At 37.5% G+C, this 21,264-nt stretch overlaps 1 protein-coding gene across 1 annotated transcript in view; it reads right to left on the reverse strand.

The window, feature by feature from the left end:
* The window catches only part of LOC140160753 (sorting nexin-25-like), a 40,367-nt gene extending 19,520 nt beyond the window's left edge, over nucleotides 1-20,847 (reverse strand). Inside the window, exons 1-13 of the mRNA XM_072184053.1 lie at nucleotides 20,742-20,847; nucleotides 16,543-16,669; nucleotides 14,282-14,419; nucleotides 13,281-13,356; nucleotides 11,320-11,404; nucleotides 10,348-10,405; nucleotides 6,591-6,664; nucleotides 5,483-5,658; nucleotides 4,539-4,725; nucleotides 4,135-4,282; nucleotides 2,336-2,520; nucleotides 1,732-1,752; nucleotides 1,087-1,126 (exon numbers count right to left, since the gene is read on the reverse strand). Coding sequence (XP_072040154.1) covers nucleotides 1,087-1,126; nucleotides 1,732-1,752; nucleotides 2,336-2,520; nucleotides 4,135-4,282; nucleotides 4,539-4,725; nucleotides 5,483-5,658; nucleotides 6,591-6,664; nucleotides 10,348-10,405; nucleotides 11,320-11,404; nucleotides 13,281-13,356; nucleotides 14,282-14,419; nucleotides 16,543-16,644 — 1,290 coding nt within the window. The 5' untranslated portion in view covers nucleotides 16,645-16,669; nucleotides 20,742-20,847. The remainder of the gene's footprint in view (nucleotides 1-1,086; nucleotides 1,127-1,731; nucleotides 1,753-2,335; nucleotides 2,521-4,134; nucleotides 4,283-4,538; nucleotides 4,726-5,482; nucleotides 5,659-6,590; nucleotides 6,665-10,347; nucleotides 10,406-11,319; nucleotides 11,405-13,280; nucleotides 13,357-14,281; nucleotides 14,420-16,542; nucleotides 16,670-20,741) is intronic.
* Between the last annotated feature and the right edge of the window lie 417 nt (nucleotides 20,848-21,264).

Genomic DNA, 21,264 nt, shown 5'->3' on the forward strand with positions numbered 1-21,264 from the left:
ACTTTTGATATAATTATGTATGAAATGTGTATGAAATGAAAGGATAACAATTTCAACGCTAATTTGATACAGTTTAAATTGGAACCCTGATTTGATACAGTTACATATTTCATACACTTTTGATATAATTATGTATGAAATATGTATGAAATGAAATGATAGAAATTTCAATGCTAATTTGATACAGTTTAAATTGGAACCCTGATTTGATACAGTTACATATTTGATACACTTTTGATATAATTATGTATCAAATATGTATGAAATGAAAGGATACATTTTATTTGATACTTTTTGATACATTATCTTGGCATTTGATACACTTTTGATATGTATAAAATGTGTATGAAATGTTAATTTGATACAGTTTTGATACATAAAAGTGTATGAAATGAGGGTTCCAATTCAAATACTTTTTATTTCATACATTTTTCATACGTATCAAAAGTGGTGTATCAAAAGTGTATCAAATTTCAGCCAGGGGTGTTGTGGCCACAACATGTGCTAAGCATTATTCCTATATGTGACCGTCCACGTCGAAACGCTCGTAAAGTCGTTGGCCCCTGGTCAATTTTGTTTTCTTCCGTGTTTAGAAAATATATATTATAAGCTTTACAATGATATATCAGAAGCGGAGTTATAACTTGTTAAACTTTGCTTCTTCAGTAAAAGGGTTCATTATTTTGGCACTACATTATTTCTCTTTTTCCACATCGCTGGTATTACATATCAAATTGTCATAATTGGCGGTCACTTCAAATCATCCCCAAGTCAATGAGGTTCAGGAATGTCCTCTCATTGTTGATTGTTAGTTAACCCACCACTTGAATAGGATTTGGCCAAAGCAAACAAAGACTAGAGCTATTTACTAACTCTATACATAAGAAAAAGCTTATTATCCTCTTCAACAATAGGATTAAATATTGGCGTTTGACTGACACTAAAATGAGAAACATGTAGGACAAATATTAGGTAAATATGAATACAACCTTTATGCACGTTTTGCACCGTAACTTGAAATACAATTTGCCGACTTTACAAGCGGTTTGAGATGGATGGTCACATATGCTCAGGCTTACCACTTACCTTTTTGCATCCTTTCATATACTCCACTGCAACCCAAAACCTATCAGGAAAAAAAATGAACGAAACTTCAATGATTAAAGGCATGTGGATGATCAACAGCCTCACCGCCACATTGACCCCTACACTTAAAAGGAAGTGGTCAAATTATTAGGGCTTAAAGGTAGTTTAGTTTGGATTTTGTAAGCCAAAATGTGCATAGTTGGTAACCCACGCTTTAGAAAGGGTGGGTTTGAAGGGTCCACAAAAATTTCTGGTTAAAATGTGTGTCCAAATATAAAGCGTGGTCACTGATAAAAAGGGTGGGTTTAGAAGTCCACAACTGCATTTGCAATCTCTAAGCTTACTGTAATTTCCAATTGAATGACACTAAATGAAACACACAAAAAATATTGAAATCCCATTCTGCTTGGTCATCTAAAACTTCAATATGTAATTCTCTTTGGATGCAAATCTGCACCTCCTGGACCACCATAACCACTTATCTATGAACAGTAAACCATGTTTAGAAAGGGTGGGTTTCGGAGTTTTGGTATAAAGGGTATAAAATAAAAAGGGTGGGTTTGAAATGTTTACAAAATTCAATTAGGTATCCCTACAATGCATATTATTTATAAAAGGAAATGTAACAATCTATGAATGAGATACGGAATTAGATCATCCAAATTGCTGCCTGCTTTATGTAAGTCCTGCATGGTACATTAGGTAAAGGTAATACAGCTCTTACACTGCCCAGCTCTTACACGTGGTTCTGCCCTAATATTATACTGTCCTCAGTTTTGAGATTGGAGCGGAATCTCTCAATTTAGTTCTCCTAGATTCAATCAAAGTAAAAACTTCATGTCGTCGCTGGGCGGGAAAAACCTCATATGTACTTTTTGCCCTTGAACATGGATGAAGCAAACCATTCAATATAAAGTCTACACCTACAAGGCTTTATCCATATTCAAGGGCGAAAGTAAATATGAGGTGTTCCCTACATGTACTTTTGGCCCTTGAACATGGATGAAACAACCTCTTCAATAAAATCTACACCTACAAGGCTTTATCCATGTTCAAGTGCCATGAGTACACATGAGGTTTGTCCCGCCCAGAGACGATGTGATGAAATTGGATCATCTTCCTCATTGTTTTGGGATTGCCAAAAAAGGGGTATTTCACCGTATAAAATTTGCACAAAGGCAAACCACACTTATTCTTGATGTTAACAAAACACACTTCAAGACTTACGTGAGCAAATCATCTTCACTGCGTCCTCTTCAAGAAGCTCCTGAAATAATCCCTGGATTTGGAGTCCATGAGGATCTCATTTAGTGATAGTACTGGCTGTCGGTTTAACTCCAGAGGACTAGTAGTTTTGTACTGGTAATATGACTGGTAGTCTAATCCTCCCAAGATGCGGATCCTCTTCTCGCACTGGGATTTAGCAACTTTACACTGAAATGAAACGCACATAGATATTTAATTATATATCTGTTACTATTTAGACACACATTTTATTCGATTCCACAACACTGTTTTGCGCTTGGCAATTATCAGGTGAATGTACATGTGAGGACCTTTCCAAATCAAAACTCCATAAACCATTAGCAACAAAATAAAATAAAATCACGCAAATTCACATTAACGCTCCACACAGTGCTGTGGAATCTAACAAAATGTGTTTAAATATAAAATAGCTCTATCAAAATTGGTATTGAACACTGTATAGCTGTCTCTAATAAATCTACTTTATTACTAAATTGAGGGGGCACAGTGGCGCAGCGGTACGGGCTCTACCTCGCAATCGGAGGGTTGCGAGTTCGAGCCCATGCGGAGCCATCATGTTGTGCACTTGGGCAAGGCACTTTACCTCACTTGCCTCTCTCTACCCAGGGTGAAATGGGGAGCTGTTAGGGATATTGTCCATTGGCGCCAGCTCAAAGGTATGAGCATGCCTTGGGCATTGTATGGCAGCTGACATATTCTAACGACGGTGGAATAAATGTAAAGCGCTTTGATACATGTGAAAGGCGCTATATACATGTCAACATTTATTTTTACTTCTTAATATTAAGCTTCCTTTCAGTTGAGTACATTTTTCATCAGCAGCAGATCATTATACACAACAGAAATAGAAACCTTCATGATGAACTATTCTAACAAAAACATACCGTATTTACGTCAAATAAACGCCTGGGTGTTACATTTTCCCAAAGGGGGGCGTTTATTCAAGGTCAATTTTAGAACAATAATTCAAATTAAAATCATTAGGTAAAAGCTGACGAGTAAAGAATACATCGAGCAACTTCGGTAAAAAGTGTTAAGTCATAAAACGTATGCGCTGGAAAGCATTATAGTTTTTAAACCAGGACAGCGATGGAGGCTCTGTACAGTATTACCCCTTCTTGTACCAATATTACACTGAGGCAAAAAAAAAAAAAAAAGATGTTTGCTTGCCCTCAACCGACCGACCCTAATTTTGGAAATCTGAAAAAAAGTTGCTTTTTCTATTTACTGTACAAAAGAATACCGACCCTATTTTTGGAAATTCCTGTAAATGTAATGTAAATAAAAATGTATTTTAGAGCTTGTGTTCAACATTTTAGTTGTTTTGTAATGTTCGTGGATTCACCCCAAAATTGTCTGATTTTTCATATTTTGAGCCTTAATTAAACAAACAGTAGACAGGGGTGTGAGAGGCCACAGACCAAAAACGAGGAAAATCACTCAAAACAGTGTAAAATCAGGGTAAAAACGCCAAATATGGGCTGAAAATAAAAGAAAAACACGTAAATTTTGGCAACAAAAAAAGAGGAAATCTCACATCCCTGAGTAGAGTTCGCTAGTATTAAAAAAAAAAAGAAGAAAAAAAAATCCCAACCGACCAACCCTATTGTTAAAATTCATTTGAGAGCAAGCAAACAATTTTTTTTTCTTGGCCTGATATTGTACAATTACTGAGTGTAGCTAATGGCAGGTATTAATTGACCAAATAAAAACATCTCTTGATAAAAACTTTGTAATTTCATGTGTTTCACCATATTTCCATTTTCTTTTCATCATTTGTACCTGATTGATATATCTGTTCAAGTCTCTAGCTCTGAGAAGATCTCCTGCTTTACCAGTTCCCTTAAGTGTTTTCTCTGCTTCTTGTCCTCTTGTTTTCTTCAGTTCTTGGATGATGGTGACCTGCATGATCTCATTGATGATATGGTACCTGCAAAATACAATGATTTTTGAAGTCTGCATCAGTGAACCTGAGGACAATTTGAGACAGAATGGGACTTTGTCTTGTGTAATTTTGGTGTTTTTCCATTAAAAGTGGAGAGGGGGGATATTGGGTTGGGGGAGAAAGAAAAATATTTGGGTGACAAGAAAAATATTTAGCCCTCCTCCAGCTGGAGATTCATATATAAAAGCATATAAATGTGAAAATCACTTTCTGCAAAAGTAATGAAGCATAAACTGCCTACCTAATTTGCTGCAGTTCTTCTAGATCATTGCACATATTAATGAGTTTGACAAATTCTTCATAGGTGGCTGCATATGAGTAGTTCCTCTTGTTTTTTTCCACTAGTTGTTCTCTGTGTTCCAGATAGCTCAGTAGATTATGGTTGATGTAGACGGGATCACACAAGGCATCTATAGCTGGCTTTAAGACTGTTGGAATGTCAGAAAAAAAATCATAAATAATATAGTCAGTGATTTAAAGATCCATTATGTGATTTGCTGGACTGAAATACTTTGGCAGATTTTTATATAACATTACACATGTGGCTTGAGGCCAAATGGAACCATCAATTACATGAAAAGTGGCTTTAAAGCAATAGATGAGTACAACAAGGATGTCCACCATTAAATTTGGGGGCTGTACGCCAACGGCTGCAAAGACTAATGCTCATTTAATGTAAGAATGAAAAAGTCACTCTCAAAAAGAGTGAGAAGAGTTCAAGTCACTTCATAAGAGTGAAAATCACTCCAAAAAGACTGGAACCACTCTTTCAAGGTATGCAAGGGATATTACTCTTTTCCCACTTTAGAGAGCCTGGCCAGTCAAGAAAAGTATGTTTTTACTACTGTGTCATTTTACTGCAATTCAGCATTTTCTAAGATGAATAAAGCTATAATGATATGATGAAAACCACTTGACATCATTGCTTATTAACAAAGATGAGGGACTGGTCTATCAATATGCTTGAACGAACCGCTACACTGTTCAATGGCTTTCTTGCACTACATGTATATAAAATGTGGTGGGCGATTTAAAATGAATATGCCCTGAGCACACTACGATGCGTACACACACTGCAGGGCAAAGAACAATGGAAACTGCCAGGCAATGACGTCACATGTCAAGTAGTCTATACTGAGGGGAAGAAATTGTAGCCTTAGAAAAATTCACTGCAGTATTCATTACCTGTACAAGTGACAATTTCCCTCAGCAGATGTCTTGCCGTCTCACATCCTGAGATCTGCCGAGGTAACATGAGAACCAGCATCACCTCAACCATCTCTCTCAGGAATTGAGTCTCGGTTGCTTCACTGGCCAAACATGGGTGAAGGTAGAATGCTGTGGGAGTGTCAGAGTTGCGACTGGTAAAAGAGAGCAAAAATTGGTGGACCAATGGTTAGTACTATAAAACTCCATGCAGAAGTATTATAAATATTATATGAAGAGCTTATTTCTAAACCGTGTTAAGTCCACAACCACATGTTTCTCATTTACTTGTGTGATACAATCACAATTACTTTGACAAGTTTGACATTAGCAATAATGAGTTGTACCATCAACAAGCCATTATTTACCACAACAATGCTGGTTAACAATATGCAGACTATTGTTCTCATTTGGGAATCAAAGGCCTCACACAGTATTGTTACTGTGCATTCATCCACTGTTTGCTTTGTAATGGTGCATTCAAATACCTATAGCATCACAACCCATTGCAATATTGCACAGATAAATCAAAAAGCAGTGTTTGTGGACTTAACACGGTTTGGAAATAAGCTCTTCACCTAAAATGCATTAGGTATCGTAGCATTTACAGGTCTTACATTACACAAATGCAATAAATACACATTAATTAAATAAATATTCTTTTAAGAAGTAAATAATTAGGGAAATGTCTGACAGAATCTGATACAACCAGGCCCAAAGGGGGCCATTTTGAAAATTGAATATGTATCATTGACTTGCACATTAACTTGTACTGTTGAAATCGTCAGCATACCTGGTTGCAATGAGATTGTATTTTCTTGTTTTTGCTCCTATTTTTGCATGTATTTCAATTTCACAATTGCTGCTTTAAGCCTGGTTATATCATATCCCATAAAATTGGATGTCTTAAAGCTGTCATACACAAACCATTGTTAAAATAGTGATTTTAAAATGAGTAATTTGCAAAATATAAACAATTTCATGTCATTCATCCTAATTGTCACATTTAGTGAACCAAAATGACACCATATTTTTGGAAGTTGATTTTCATCATTATCACCATCATGAACATGGTACATGAACATACCTGGCACTACATTCTCTTAGTTGTTGGAAATATTCACAGAGTTTATAAACCACATCACTGGTCAGAAATCTCACCTGCAAAAACAAACACACAAATTACTATTGTCACAGACAAGGGGTTTTAGGGAAATTGATAAAGTCTGCCTTATGATGAAGGTTGATAATTCTCTGGCCGTGGGTAGCATGTCCTTAATTTTGGGATGGGACCAAATAAATTTAACATTATGAATCAACAACGTAAAAGCACAAAGTTTGAAAACTGTGATGTTAAGTTGCAACATTTTAATAACAACATTTAATATTCAATCAAAAAGGTACATGAAAATGGCCAAAATTTGAATTTCATTCATTGATTTTTTTCTTATTGCACCCCATAAAAACAATAAAGTGCTACGTTTGTAAAGCTAGCTGGCATGGACCTTTTCCACCAGTTAACCGGCAAACAATGAAATCAAGTCCAGGACACCTAACAATAAACACATTTTTTCTAAATATATTTGTGGCAATCACATACAGAAGACATTCTTCTCCATTCAAGACCTTTCCAAATTACTAAATACAAAATCCCTAAATACAAGTCATGGTGTTCATCATCACGCACATGGTTTTAATCAACATCATTGCAAAATTTTACAAAATGTAAAATGAAGTGTTTGAAACTATGAGTCCCACAAACACTTTGAGCAAGTTAAAGGGCAATTTGGGCTGCTAAAACTCTGAATCAAGAAACTTTTCAAACCGTCTGCACTGCAGAGTAACAAAAGCTTAAGCCAAATGCAAAAGCGGATTGAGAGGAAAATGTGAGATAAGCAATATGCCCTAAATTATAAGGACCTGAATAACATGTATAATATCAAGTCCACACATTAATCAGACAACATATCCCATATCAATTTGATACAGCATTCCACCAAACTGATAACATTAACAATTCATAGCAAAATTCACAACAACAATCACAGCAGTAACTTATCCTGGAGTTATTTCCAGAATGAAGACCTGCATCTTAAACTACCCTAAAATTACTGATCAGAAAGGTCACAGCAAAAATAGTCATGTTTGTTTCTGAAGTTTCTTTTAAAGTTCACACATTGAAAATTTCACATCATGAATATTATTAATTTGCCAACTTAATAGGCCTAACTTACATGCAAGAGCTTACATCCATAAATCAGTTACACAAAGTTGAAAAGTACATAGTAAAGCAAAAGGATCTGGCCTCACACAGCAGCAGTGTTAGAAATATGCCTCAAAAACGTTACCGACCATCCGGGCCTGCCACTACACTGCTAGTCAGAAAAGTTACCGGCCAAGCCAAAAAGTTACAGGCCAATGGCCGTCTGACCGGCCCTATTTCGAACGCTGCACAGCAGTAACATGCATCCCTTTCAATCGACAGACACCAACTGCTTTAAAATCACCCACCAACACACTTCAATGAGCAGGGCAAATTATAAGTCACACCCAATGTAACAAAAGAAATGATGACGAAAACAGGTGAGCAGTAACAAAGTCAGAAAGCAGAACAAAAAGCTATAGAATTAGAAAATCAATGAAGTTACTAGTCAGAAAAATATATATATATATACAGGGTGAAACAAAATATGAGCAAGATATATAAATACATACATTTTTGTAGGGTGTAAAAAAAAAGCAGCGTAAGTATTAAACAATTAATTCTAAATTGTGACAATATTTGTAACTGACTCTGTTGTGGGGTACAGTCTCCAAAAAGTATTACAATTAAGCTACTTGCAGTTCCGCCATTATGCACTATGTGCTTGGGAGAGCCTCGAACTGGCAGCATACATGAATGGGAATTGAACTAGTCATAACGTTCTGTGTAAGATTACATAATTCTTCCTTTCATGTATGCTGCCAGTTCGAGGCTCTCCCCGCACATAGTGCATAATGGCGGAACCGTGCAAGTAGCGAATTGGGTAAAGATTTATAATATTATGACTGGGCATCCTGATCAGTCATGTCACAGTTGGTGATGAGTTAATGCTAGATGATAGCACAAGCTTTCTGCAATTAATAATTCATTTGGGCAATTTTATTAGTGTAAAAAAGTGTATAGTGATTTTTCAAAACTTAACATTTTTGTTATGTCACATATGAATTTTATAGCACAGTTAAGAATCATCCAGTGTTTCAAAGTTCCTAACACCAGCAAGCAGTGTTCGAAATAAGCACTTATCCTCTTGTCCAAAAATCACTGGGGACAACCAAATTGAGCTATGTACTTATCCCCTGGACAACCGTTATATTTTACCTCCAAATATATGGCACATTTTGGGGACAACCAAATTGTTTTGAGGACAAGCAGAATTTATGCTTTAGTTGTCCTCGGGACATCCTCCATATTTTCCCTATTTCGAACACTGCCAGCAAGTTTGAATCTGTACCTATTTCAAAAGACAGCGTATTGTTTCTTCTTTCATGAAGTATTTAATATAAATTTTTAGAAAAGTATATAAATCGGTCACTTTTGAAATAACGAAGTTGGAAAGAATCCATGTTCTCTCCCATTACTCTGATCTTAAGGTTAAATACCACTAATTGTGTATTACACGGTTTCAATGGGAAAATGGCTAATTTCGGGTGGAATTTTCACATATTCAGAACTCTCACAGTTCAATGCCACTAATATCAGGTGAACCTATATGATTTAGCATGTTTAGATGCCAAATGATCAAAAATTCAACATAGGTTGACCTGAGACTTTTCTTGTTTTAACGCACTGAACCGTAAACACCTTAAAATGACAGTGCGCCCTCGAAGCTGAAAGTTACAATATAGTAGGGCAAATATTTACTAAAAACCAAAGCCGTGCGTATTAATTTTGGTACTATTACAACAAAAATGTCATATATAATGAGAGAAAATGTACCATTTTGAAGCATCAAACCCTAAAAAGTACTTTTTTGGCTATATAACTTGATCAATTTCAGCGATTTTAATGCAGTCTTTTCAGATGCCATGAAAACAAATAGTTACTCATTGTATTTCAATGTATCGCCCAGGCCTATTAGTGGTATTTAACCTTAAGGGCTCCCTGTAAACAAACCAGGACAGATGGGGGTAGACACCCTACTCTTTTCAAAACAGGCTGCAAGATACATGTACAGGTATGGATCTCCTCGAGTAAGCATCTAACAGCATTACTGAAATTTCACATAGCTTCCCTGTAGCAAAACTGCCTCGTTGTATAGCCAACATTTCAAAATTTTCCTACTCTTTATCTTGAAACTGGATGCAAAATATGTGTGCAGGTATGGCTCTCTGTACATGAGACCGACAGCTAAAGGCAAATACCCTAACCCCAGATCCCCCAGAGTACTTGCACCATGGAAGGAATAAAAAATAAACTTTATAACAACCAAATCTGACATCAATAGTAAAACCCACTTGCATGTCCACTGTTTGCACAGAGGAGAGAGAAAACAGAACCTGTACCACCAGTCAAAGTCTCTGCATCATCCGATAATGAGGGCCGATTGTTCCATGAAATGCGACAGGCGAGACTGCTACGCAATTACAGTGTATTTTCATGGTCTATCGCGTAATTGTGAAAGCACGCAATGCTCTATAGGCACGCAACGCTGGCGTGATTGTTTGACACGGCACGATCGAACAATCGGCCCTCATGAATATGCGAGAACTCACCGTATACAATACACAGGGACTTTGACTGGTGGTACGCTCACTGTTTTCTCTCTCCTCTGTGACTGTTTGTCATTTCTATTCATACCTACCTTATCTACTCTTTGTAGTCTAGTCTTCAGGTTCTCAATCAGTACCCACAGGTCATCCCTGTCAAGAAAATACATACAAAGATGTTGATTAGATTTAGAGACGTAACATCTACTCTCAGCGAAAGGCGACCAAAAAAACCTCCTGGTTTCGGGCGGTCAGATTTGGGTGGGTGGGTTATTCAAGATTTTTTTTTTCTGGAGTCTTAAATGACCCTAAAATATCACCACAAACTTGAAAAATCTGACAAAAATTTGATGATTTTTTTTGTAACATATTTTGAAAAATGTTCAGAATTGTTTCAAAACATTTCAGTCAAAAGAAATCAATTTTGGCCAAAAAGCAGCCAATTTTACATCATTTTAGAAAAACTAAAAAAACCAACCCATAAGCAAAAATCTTGGTCGGTCCGGCCTGTAAAACAGGGTAGGGTTTTTTTTTCGTTACCCAAGATACAAATTTTCATCAATATAGAATTTTCATTGCTAGCTGTTCCGAATAGTTATTTTTCTGATTTTAGTTTCTTTTAAATGCTTTCACTTGCATTGAAATGAACACACATAACATTTCAAATATGTACGTTCTTGGCTTAATTGTGAAGAAAACAAGCACAGAGGTTTAAATTCAGTAATCATGTAACAATATCAAGAAAATAATAGATTTGCACTAATTTGATGCTTAAACAGGAAGCCCCGCTTGGCCAGTTCTCCACAGAAGAACTGACTTACACCTGTTACTTTGATGACGGACAGAACATAATTTACAGGGATACATTTTAACCTTGACTAATTCCCTAAGGAACTTAGACCAAAAGTGGGGCTTCATCTTTAAGAGAATCAAAATTGAGTTGCAAAAATCTTATTTTGCACAATTCTTGCATAAATTATATCTGCCTGTTTCTGAATTCTGAAACTTTGCACGACAAAGTCCCAGTAATGCAGTATAGAAGCTAACAATTAGAAATCTGAACTTACTGTAAAGCATCCACAAAAACTGAATCATCTTTTCCCAGCTTCTTGTACCAAGGAAATACATAATCCCTCACTATCAGTTCAAATACTGTAAGAAAAAAAAGAGAGCAAAATATTAGTTTTCCTTTCACCTTAATGGTTTTTTACAAATTTGTTCGGTAACCAAAGATGGGTAGATGATGTCGTGGAAAAGGAAGGGGAAAGTTGAAGGACATGTTTGTATCTATCTGATTGATTAAACTTGGAATAAAAAGGTTGTCAACATCTAGCCAATTCCATTCATATTAGATGTTGATAGCTGCTGATGCAGATGTTCAAAGCTCTGTACATGTACAAAAAAGCAATCTAGTAATTGAATAAGTAAGAGGAAGAAAGGCCCAACTCCATTGAGTTGGACCTTTCTTCCACAGAAACCATGATTAAGGTTAAATACAATTGATTTTCAAGGCTTGATTCCAGAGGGGCGTAAGTTAATAATGGAAACAGCCATGCAGAAAAGAATGAACTCATGCGTACAATAGTGTATCAATCTGAACTAGGGCCACGGACAAACCGCGGCTCGTGAGTCATCCTATAGGCCCTATGTTGCAGGGATAGGGAGGGGCGACCATGATAGGACCATATGGGCTGATGGGGGGGGGGGGTTTGATTGTGTGCAGCCGTTTTCGGTAATTTTCCTTTGGATTTTCTAAATTTTCAATTTTCAAAATTATCCTGGATGATAGGCCTATCTGTCGTGAAATAAATCAATGCTTCTATAGGCTATAATAGGCCTAGTAGGCCTACTTATACCCTGATTATGCAATATATAGGCCTATAACAATAACTACAACAACAATAACAAAACCAACAACTAATATTTTGTTATAAACTAATTTGTAAAAATATATTCATAGGCCGTGCCTATTTAGACTAGTATAGCCTAAAAATTCCTGAATTATATAATGAAAAATAAACGGGCAAAAACAATCAATCGCTGCAGTCAGAAAGAAAAGAAACGAACAAGAAAAAAAGAAAAAGTGAGAGAAAAATAAAATAAAATAAATGGAATGGACCACATAGGGACTCGAACACGTTTTCCAGCTCAAAACTATAGTATTATATAGTCGAACGTGAGCTGGGCGCGCTAACCGATTGAGCCACTGGGGGATACATGAAATTGATCGATCTCAAACTGACTATTATGGAATAATAAGAGTGCATAACACGCTCTTATGATAAACAAGCTCATTACCGCTGTAAATGTCGGAGGTATCGATGGCGAAAAACCTCGTTTTTTGCAAAAGTAGCTTAAATTTGGAGTGAAATTCAAATGGTAAAGTAAGCGACAGACATTTGAGAAATAATGTAGGCAGTTCGAAATCAAAATTAACGTTCCACAATCCAGATATCGATAATGTAACATAACAGTGTTTTGTGGTACAAGATTCTCGAAAATTGTTCCCAAAAACGGGCTAATAAAATTTAATCGGTACTGTATTTGGTTCTTCCCCATGGCAACATTATTTCTTTGGTCGATTTGTAGTACAATACAAAAAAGAAGAAAACAATCACTCGGTGTGGTTTTATACGGAGCGAACATTTGAAAAAAACTGCATGGAGCGCGTTTTTGATCTTGTGAACATGGTGCGTAAAAATGATTTAAACGAAGGGTTTTCAAACGGATTCTAAAAATTTGTATAAACACACAAAAATAATGTAAAGATACATCCATGCACCAACATTTGACTCACTGCGATATTTGATTGCTGAGAAAACGCGGTTTTAGAGAACAACTTTATCGTCTTTTATCGTTTTTATCGTTTCTTCGTGTAACCTTAAGTGTAATTGGAAGACTATTTCTTCCACATAAACCATGATTAAGTGTAATTGGAAGACTATTTCTTCTGGAGTTGGGAAGAAAGGGCCTTTCTTCCATCATACAATGTAGCATATTACAGTATCAAATATTTCATAATTATTACCTTCATTTATTGCCTTCTCCATGTTCCGTGAGGTAACAACTTTTCGAGGTTTCTTTCTTCTTCTGGTCATCATTTCCTGCAATAATTCATACATAACCATCAAATGAATAATTACCTAAAACCTTGTGTATGAAATATAAATTGAAAGGGGCCTTCCTCAAATGCCAGTACACAAGTAGGTGCCAAGAATAATGTCCACTCCTTCCTGGCTTGAGAATTCTTGGTATTCATGAAATGGAAAATCTTGGGAGATTATAAACCAATACACACAGGCACATGCAAGGATTCCCAGTGCTTTGATCAGGCGCGTAGCCAGCATTGTCAGTCCGGGGTGGCAAACGTCAGTATCGTCCCTATTTTTACTCTCCCTCTCCTCCCTTTCCCTTTTCTTTTCCCTCCCCTTCCCCTTCTCTTTTCCCTATCCTTCCCCTTTCCTTCCCTTTCTCCCCTTTCTCTTCTCTTTCTCCTTCCCCTTCTTTCTCTCCTTTCTCCCCTTCTTCTCGTCCCTATTTTTCTGATTCTTCTTCCCCATTTTAGGTGTCCGAGGGGGCAGTCTGCCCCCTGCCACCCCGCTGGCTACGCTACTGGCTTTGATATGCTACATGCTAGGAACAAGATGTCCAAGGATTCCTGGTTCCAGCCACTGTAATGTGTAAGGAATTTCAGTATAGCTATTAAGTTTTCTTCCAAACATCCCAAATTTTTCCTTCCAAACAGAACAGGGATGGATTCAGGTTTTTGAAATGAGGGGGGGGGAGGTGGGTAGTCATAAGAAATATTTTCTGCGCACAGTCTTTAAAGACAAATGTGACTCTATTAGCCATTCTGGGGGTGAGGGGAAGAGATGGGAGGGGGGAGCATGAGTGTACATAATTTTGTCAAAATTGCATTATAAGATATGTTGAAATTTGTTTTTCCTTTATCTTTTACGAGGGTGGGGGAAGCTAGACCCCCTGCCCCAGATCCGTCCTGGTCCCTTTCATGTAAATCACACAACATACCATGACTTTCATGATGAGCACATTGGCTGCTCTGGGAGGATCACTAGTCACAGATAAACTTCTCTCCTTGCCAGAAAATATGACTAGAACAACGCCAAGAGAAAATCCTAAGACTCCTACTGCTACATACACCCAGATCTGTGAAGGAAAGAGAGACAACTGTATTATGTTAGAATGTTCAGCTATTTAATTAGGCATACTACACATATGCAAATTTGTGTAATTTGTGGCGCAGATCGCATACCGTAAAAACTCGATAGTTCGCGTATGTGCTTACTATCAAGCGCTTTTGAAAACATGAAATTGTACCAAAGTATGGCACTTCAGTGGCGTACCGTGGCCGCCCCTTCCCCGGGGGGCTGAAGAAAATCCAATTTTGCCGCCCTTCCTCAACAGCCCGAAAAGGTTGCCCCAATCGTTTTTACGGTCGTTTGGAAAAGTGAAGAGAGAAAAAAAAAAAAAAAGGATTTATAGGCGCTACCACCCCAAAAGCAACACATTTTGATGTATAGTACAATTTTTTCACACTTTCCGCCCTTTTTTCTTTACTAATTCTTTTTGCCGCCCCTTCTTCTTCCACCGCCCCTCTTTTTGCCGCCCCTTCTTCCTGCCGCCCCTTCGTTTTGGCCGCCCCCTGCTTTGACCCCGGGGGGCTGGCGCCCCCCCCCCCAAATACGCGCATGCACTTTACCAACTGAGCTAATGGGGTTGAGACACAAATTTGCAGGTTTACTTGTTCGTATATAACTGTGTGTATCGATGATTTGCTCAAAACCCTTCACACTTTTGTGGAAGGGGCTCTTCATATTTGCATGTTTTAAAAGCACTCGATAGTAAGCACATATGCTAACTATCAAGTTTCTACGTTATTTGACTCCAAATGCATTTTTTTCATTTGTGAAAAACTCTCTAAAAAAACCCTTTAAAAAAAATTTTTTTGGAGGGTTTCGTTTTGACACAGATTTTGAGCCTGTTGATAATGTTATTTGCTATAAGTACCAGCTACGCAAGTAGCTTTCAACACCATCAGGGTTTCTTCGATCATTAACATTATGGACAGTCACCAGATTATCCTTACCATTACAAAGTTTTTCAGAATTCATAAATGTTAACGTTTTTTGTGGGTTCAACTTTTATTAACTGAATGTGAAATCGTAAAAATAATGGAGTTGAAGGGAACTACCTGGACCTTAGGGAGCGATCATTATTTATGACAGGGGGAATGGACATTTTGAGGGGGGAACCCAAAATTTATTTGGGGTCTTCAGGGGGGAACGCTAATTTTTTGGTTGAACCAAAGGGGGGAGTGTTAAGTTTTAAATGGAGAAATTCGGGACAACTAGGAGGGAATCTGACAATTTTGAGCGGACGCGAGGGGGAACACGATTTTTTTTGTCGATATTTTTTACAAAATGCCCATTAGACCCCCCTGCCGTAAATAACGATCAGTCCCTTATATCCTCATGCAAATACTTCCATTTGCACCAAGAGCAAATTTCTGTTGATTTAGTGATGATGATTTGAATGCATGCTACATAATGTATTATATATCAGAGCCAGAGATAAAAATACTTGTTTGCATCTGACGCCAGAAACGATCTGTTTACGATTTGTTGTGATGATTGAAATTTCTCAACGCAGCGGAAAAACAGTATGCATGGTTAATTTGCACCTTCAATAAACCATCTCAAAAGCTAGGTCTTAGCAATAGAAAACTTTCTCTCCAGAAGGTACTATAATTTGTCGCCATTTTCTGCAATTCCTAAGTTTCTTTATTGAAGAAATCTTTCCCTCTTGAAGCACCATGTCAACAATGCCTAGAAAAATTGCTTTACCTTGTAAAAGTAACATACTTTGTCGCCATTTTCTGTGTTTCCATTTCTTTGATGAAGGCACCAGATGAATCAACCTTCTTTTTATGAGCTACTGACCAATCATGGGTTGTGATGAGCTACCACTGCTGCCCTCATGCACATTGAACATTTCGTTGATCGTGGCCTACTGAGTGGATGGGAGACCACTGCTGCCCTCATGCACATTAAACGTTTAGTTGATCGTGGCCTGCTGAGTGGATGGGAGACCCATTATAAGTATATCGCCTGTCACTATTTCTACATATCGTCATCGCGATAAGGATTTTTATTAAAATATCACGATATATCGCAGGGTGCGAAATCGCCCATGCCTACAAACCAGTACTTTTATCTCTGGCTCCTCCGATTATAGCTACCAGTACTACCACTACACATACATGTACATACCCTTGGTAATGTTTGCAGAAACCCCGTCTGATAACATATTGCTAAAATCACACCAACAGCAGCTATGCTGTACACATTCACTATCTTCTCTACTATCTTCATGGTTGGTTATATCAGGAAATATTAACTGTAATTAAAAATGTAATGAAATTCAATTTTTATCGAATTAATTGCCGTTTTCGCTAATTTTTTTTGGCAACTTAACTGTCCGGGCCTACATTATGGACCTTTTTGTCATTTTCAATGTTTATCGACCCGTTACCATGGCAATTTTTTTTCAAACATTACTTAATGGTTTTTAAGGACTTGCTAAATAATCATACCTGACCATAACCAAACATCAACAACCCTCAGGTAAGATTATATTAGGCCTCAAAAACCCCATCTCATTTTGCAGTTTTCTGACAAGTCCGTAATTAACGAGCTGGTACTTCGCAACGAATTGTCAGAATCATTTTTTTCTCACAAACTTTGAGAAAAACTCTCATTTGACCATTTAAAGCAGTTGGAAATAGAAATTGGACCCTTTATCTATGAGAAACAAGTTACAGAAAACCCAACATTGTTCCCAGGCCAGAATTTGGTGGAATTTCGGTGGGCCACCGTTACCAAAAGTGCTAATATTCGGGATTTGTGCATAACTTATTTGTTGATCAATGACGTGTGGCTGTAGTACGCAGAAAGGTAGATAACCAAGAATAATATTGACGCGTAGAGAGCAGCGTTGTACGCTCGTGTATTAGCATGATTAGTCATGGAAAACAAGCGTAGTTGAAACTTGAATGTTTTACGATGTACACAAATTAATAATTTTTCTATAGTGACCTTGGTCCTTTGCAACTTGGCCCTTGCAAAGCCGAAGTCATATGGTCATGGGCATGTCATGGACTATATCTGGTTCCATACAGCAATACGCAGTATTGCTGTCTGGTTAGCAGGTACGAATAATTCCGTGTGAATTGAGACATCGGAGCAGGTCAAACACAGAGGACTAGCCTACATCCCGTTATGTCCAGCGAGGTCATGTCACACTTCCGGTGTGACATGTCCAGAACTCCCATACATTTTCGGAAGCGACAGACAAATTGCAGAACAGCGTGAAGCTTAAAAGCTTCCTGTAATATCTATAGATTGCACATAACATACGAAGTCACAAACATACAAACTTCAATATGAACTTCAAATACACCAGACCAGCTGTTAATCATTACCGATCCTTCAGAACGTTTTACTCTTGCAGCTGTTTGATGTAAAATGCGACTTTGCTATCTCCATTTTCCCTATCGAAACGTCAGGCGTTGTTTACAATTTTACCGGAAATGTGGGAAATCGCCAGGCCTTCTTCTGGAAATGCGCAAGGCATTGTGGGAAATTGTCAGAGCTGTGCACGTTGTGTAGCCTAAGTTCCTTGGCCCGATCTCGAAACAATAAACATGGCGGAATAAAACGACCGTGCGTAAGCAGTAAAGGGACTGGTGGATCAAACCTATGTAACTCATTGGTCTGACAACAAGGTCAGGTCATTACGCATCATCAGAGTTGGTAAATACGTCATCTGCTTAATTATTCATAGCTACGCTTGAACCGCTGGAATACATGGATTACGCCATTGTTGTAGCCGAGAGAGCAAGCGTGAGGTCTGGACACTTTTCGTGTTTTGGACACAAATTTGTCATAAATATTATTGGCGATGTCCAGTATTTAAGGGCACTTTTTACATACAGGTACGTTTGCTTGTGATAGGGTAGATTCGATAGCTGTACAAATTGTATAAAATATCAATTTCATACTGACCTCAAATTGTTTACAAACATATGTTTTTCCATACGTTGTCATTGTATCCAGTTGTTCGACGTTTAACATCCCGTATCCTACTATCACTCAAACAAGCAAATCTCTTCACGAATTCACTCACCTTGCGATCCTACATCAGCAGTTGAAACAAACATCTAAGTTTCCAAAAACAACTTTGTCATTCCTCAAAACTACAAGTAACTTCATTAATAAAAAATTGAAATCCTACTATTACCCGTTATTGAAAATTTTGTTCGATTTATGTCAACCAAAAGAACGCACGAGTCGAGTTCAGTTGACCAAAATGGTAGGCTATCTCCTGCCTCCTGGTCACCTCAGATATGACGTCAGTATCACAATCGGTGGATCGGATTGGTTGAAATCAACGGCACGTTTTTGACCTTACAGGGTCAGAGATATGCATATTCATGTATGAAAACAGCGTTGCGGATATAGTTATAATAGTATCATCACCGGGACCGAGAAATGCGACATTTTCGACGTTTGTACCGGGGAATTTCAGACACGGAGACTCCGCAGAGATTTCTACAAATTAGTCCAAAGGTAACCAAAGGGTTGGGCATCGCATTTTTAAAGTTCTACATGTATCACTAAAATGTTTCGGAATTGAGGTCGGCTAAAAAGTAGACCGTTTCGGGGACTGTAATTGGTGTAGATGTCACATTTTGAACAGTGAGCGATAAGTGACCAATTTCACGTTCAGCACAAGTGTGTATCCTTAGTTACTCAGGGTAGTCTAGTCATGGACTACCCTGAGTAAAGATAAACACTTGTGCTGAGCATGAAATTGGTCACTTATCGCCACTGTTCAAAATGTGACATCTACACCAATTACAGTCCCCTAAACTGTCTACTTTTTAGCCAACCGCAATTCAAACATTTAGTGATAGTTAAAATGCGATCCCCAACCCTTTGGTTACCTTTGGACGAATGTTCGAAATCTCCGCGGAGACTCCGTGTCTGAAATTCCCCGGCACAAACATCGAAAAATGTCGATTTGTCAGTCCCGTGATGATACTATATCCGCATCGCTGTTTTCATGCTTGTTTGAGTGATAGTAGGATACGGGATGTAGGCTAGTCCCTGTGTTTGACCTGCTCCGACGTCTGAATTCACGCGGAATTATTCGTACCTGCTTACCAGACAGCAATACTGTGTATTGCTGTATGGAACCAGACATAGTCATGGACGGTATGGAAGTGAATAATGCATGCATCTTTTTGCCCTCCATTTTGGCTGGTAATTTAAATGCATTAAAGGGGCATTTCGTGATCCACAGCCTCATCCCCCCACTTTTCTCAAAAAAAAAGAGATTTTTATATCACTGGAAACCTCTGGCTACATAATGTTTATGTACAAAATATTTCTTGCAGATTAATTCGTTTAGCAAAAAGATATCGTGAAATTTGAATTTCGTTCTGGTGCACCAGAACGAAATTACAACGATATGCCATTGTCTATGGAGCAGTGTAATACACATAATCATGCATAACTTGCGAACGCAAAATCGGAATCAACTGAAATTTTGGGAATAGGTTTTTTGGGTGGATATCTAATGAAAAATGACATAAATAGAGGATGCTATAGGATCACGAAATACGCCTGTAAGCCATTATGCATGAATACATCTACATCTACATAGTCGGGATTATGCACTTTCAGTTTCTCACGCGTTTGAACGGGAATTGGATTGCGTACTTTTTCGATGTCTAGTGAGCACATTTTTTCAATATTTTGAGAAAATGATGTCAAATTTTCTATTCTGTATTGTTTGGTAATAATGTTTTTTGTCATTAGTATGTTTAAAGTTGTAATTTTGTGTTTTTGATCGCAAAGATCGGATATTTTCGTTTCGATTCAATTCTGAACCCTTCATAAGGGTGCCGATTTCGCAGAACTTTGACGATAATTTTGCCTTTTTGGACACTAAAATGCTTTCGATCCTTAATTTTGTTTCAACCGAGTCTTAAATTAGCAAGCACAATACGGTTGGTACCACTTTTATATACATTGATGAAATTTTAAAGAATTTTTTCAAGTTTCTAACTTGGCAAGAATCGTTAAGTGTGTATTTCCCATTGACATCCAAAATGGGAAATACGAGTCTGATGGACATAGGAACGGCGTCCATGAGACTCAGCGAGTCTACATCTACAGGATTTCTGGGTAGACCAATCAAGACTGGTATCGCGCCCAGTGGTGCAGTATCACATCCGGTGCAGTAATAACAAAACACAAATACACGGCCCACCACCATATGATATGTGCATCATGTGCATGGCATGCCAAAGATATAAACGGTGATTAAAAAGTGCAGGAAATACAGATGAGGTCTAGAAGAATAATTGAATATATCACAAATATTTATCTACATGTCAACATACTTGCCCTCTCACCCTTGTGAGATGTTATACTGTTAAAAAAATGGTATTTCAATTATTTCAACATCCCAGCTGCAGCTGCTCAAGTAGCTTCATTCTGCATGCATGCTTGAAATATTATTTTGTTTTGATTTTTACGGTATGCTTCAGTAATCTTAGCCAAATTGTAATGTAATAAATATTCAACATGTGCGTCATGTGCAACAATGGGCTTAGTGTGAACTTTTTTTTGAAAAGTCATAGACCGCAAGCTAATTATTATTGTTCATTTTTCATGAAATTAATGCACTTCAAGAATAATTTGATATTTAAACCATGTTTAAGTAGTTTTTCCCTTCTTTTTTCCAATGATAATTATCATGACGTCATTACTAAATATTCATAAAGTATTTTCCTTGGTACGTGTATTGTGCAGGCCTTTCAAACCGGAAGTGCATGTGACACCAGCGTTTATACCAAAGAAATAATTATGCTAATTTATAGAAGTAAATACTGCATTTAAACGAGTAATTGTCTGTTTTGAAAG

Source organism: Amphiura filiformis, chromosome 9, assembly GCF_039555335.1.
Source record: "Amphiura filiformis chromosome 9, Afil_fr2py, whole genome shotgun sequence".
Lineage (NCBI taxonomy): Eukaryota > Metazoa > Echinodermata > Ophiuroidea > Amphilepidida > Amphiuridae > Amphiura > Amphiura filiformis.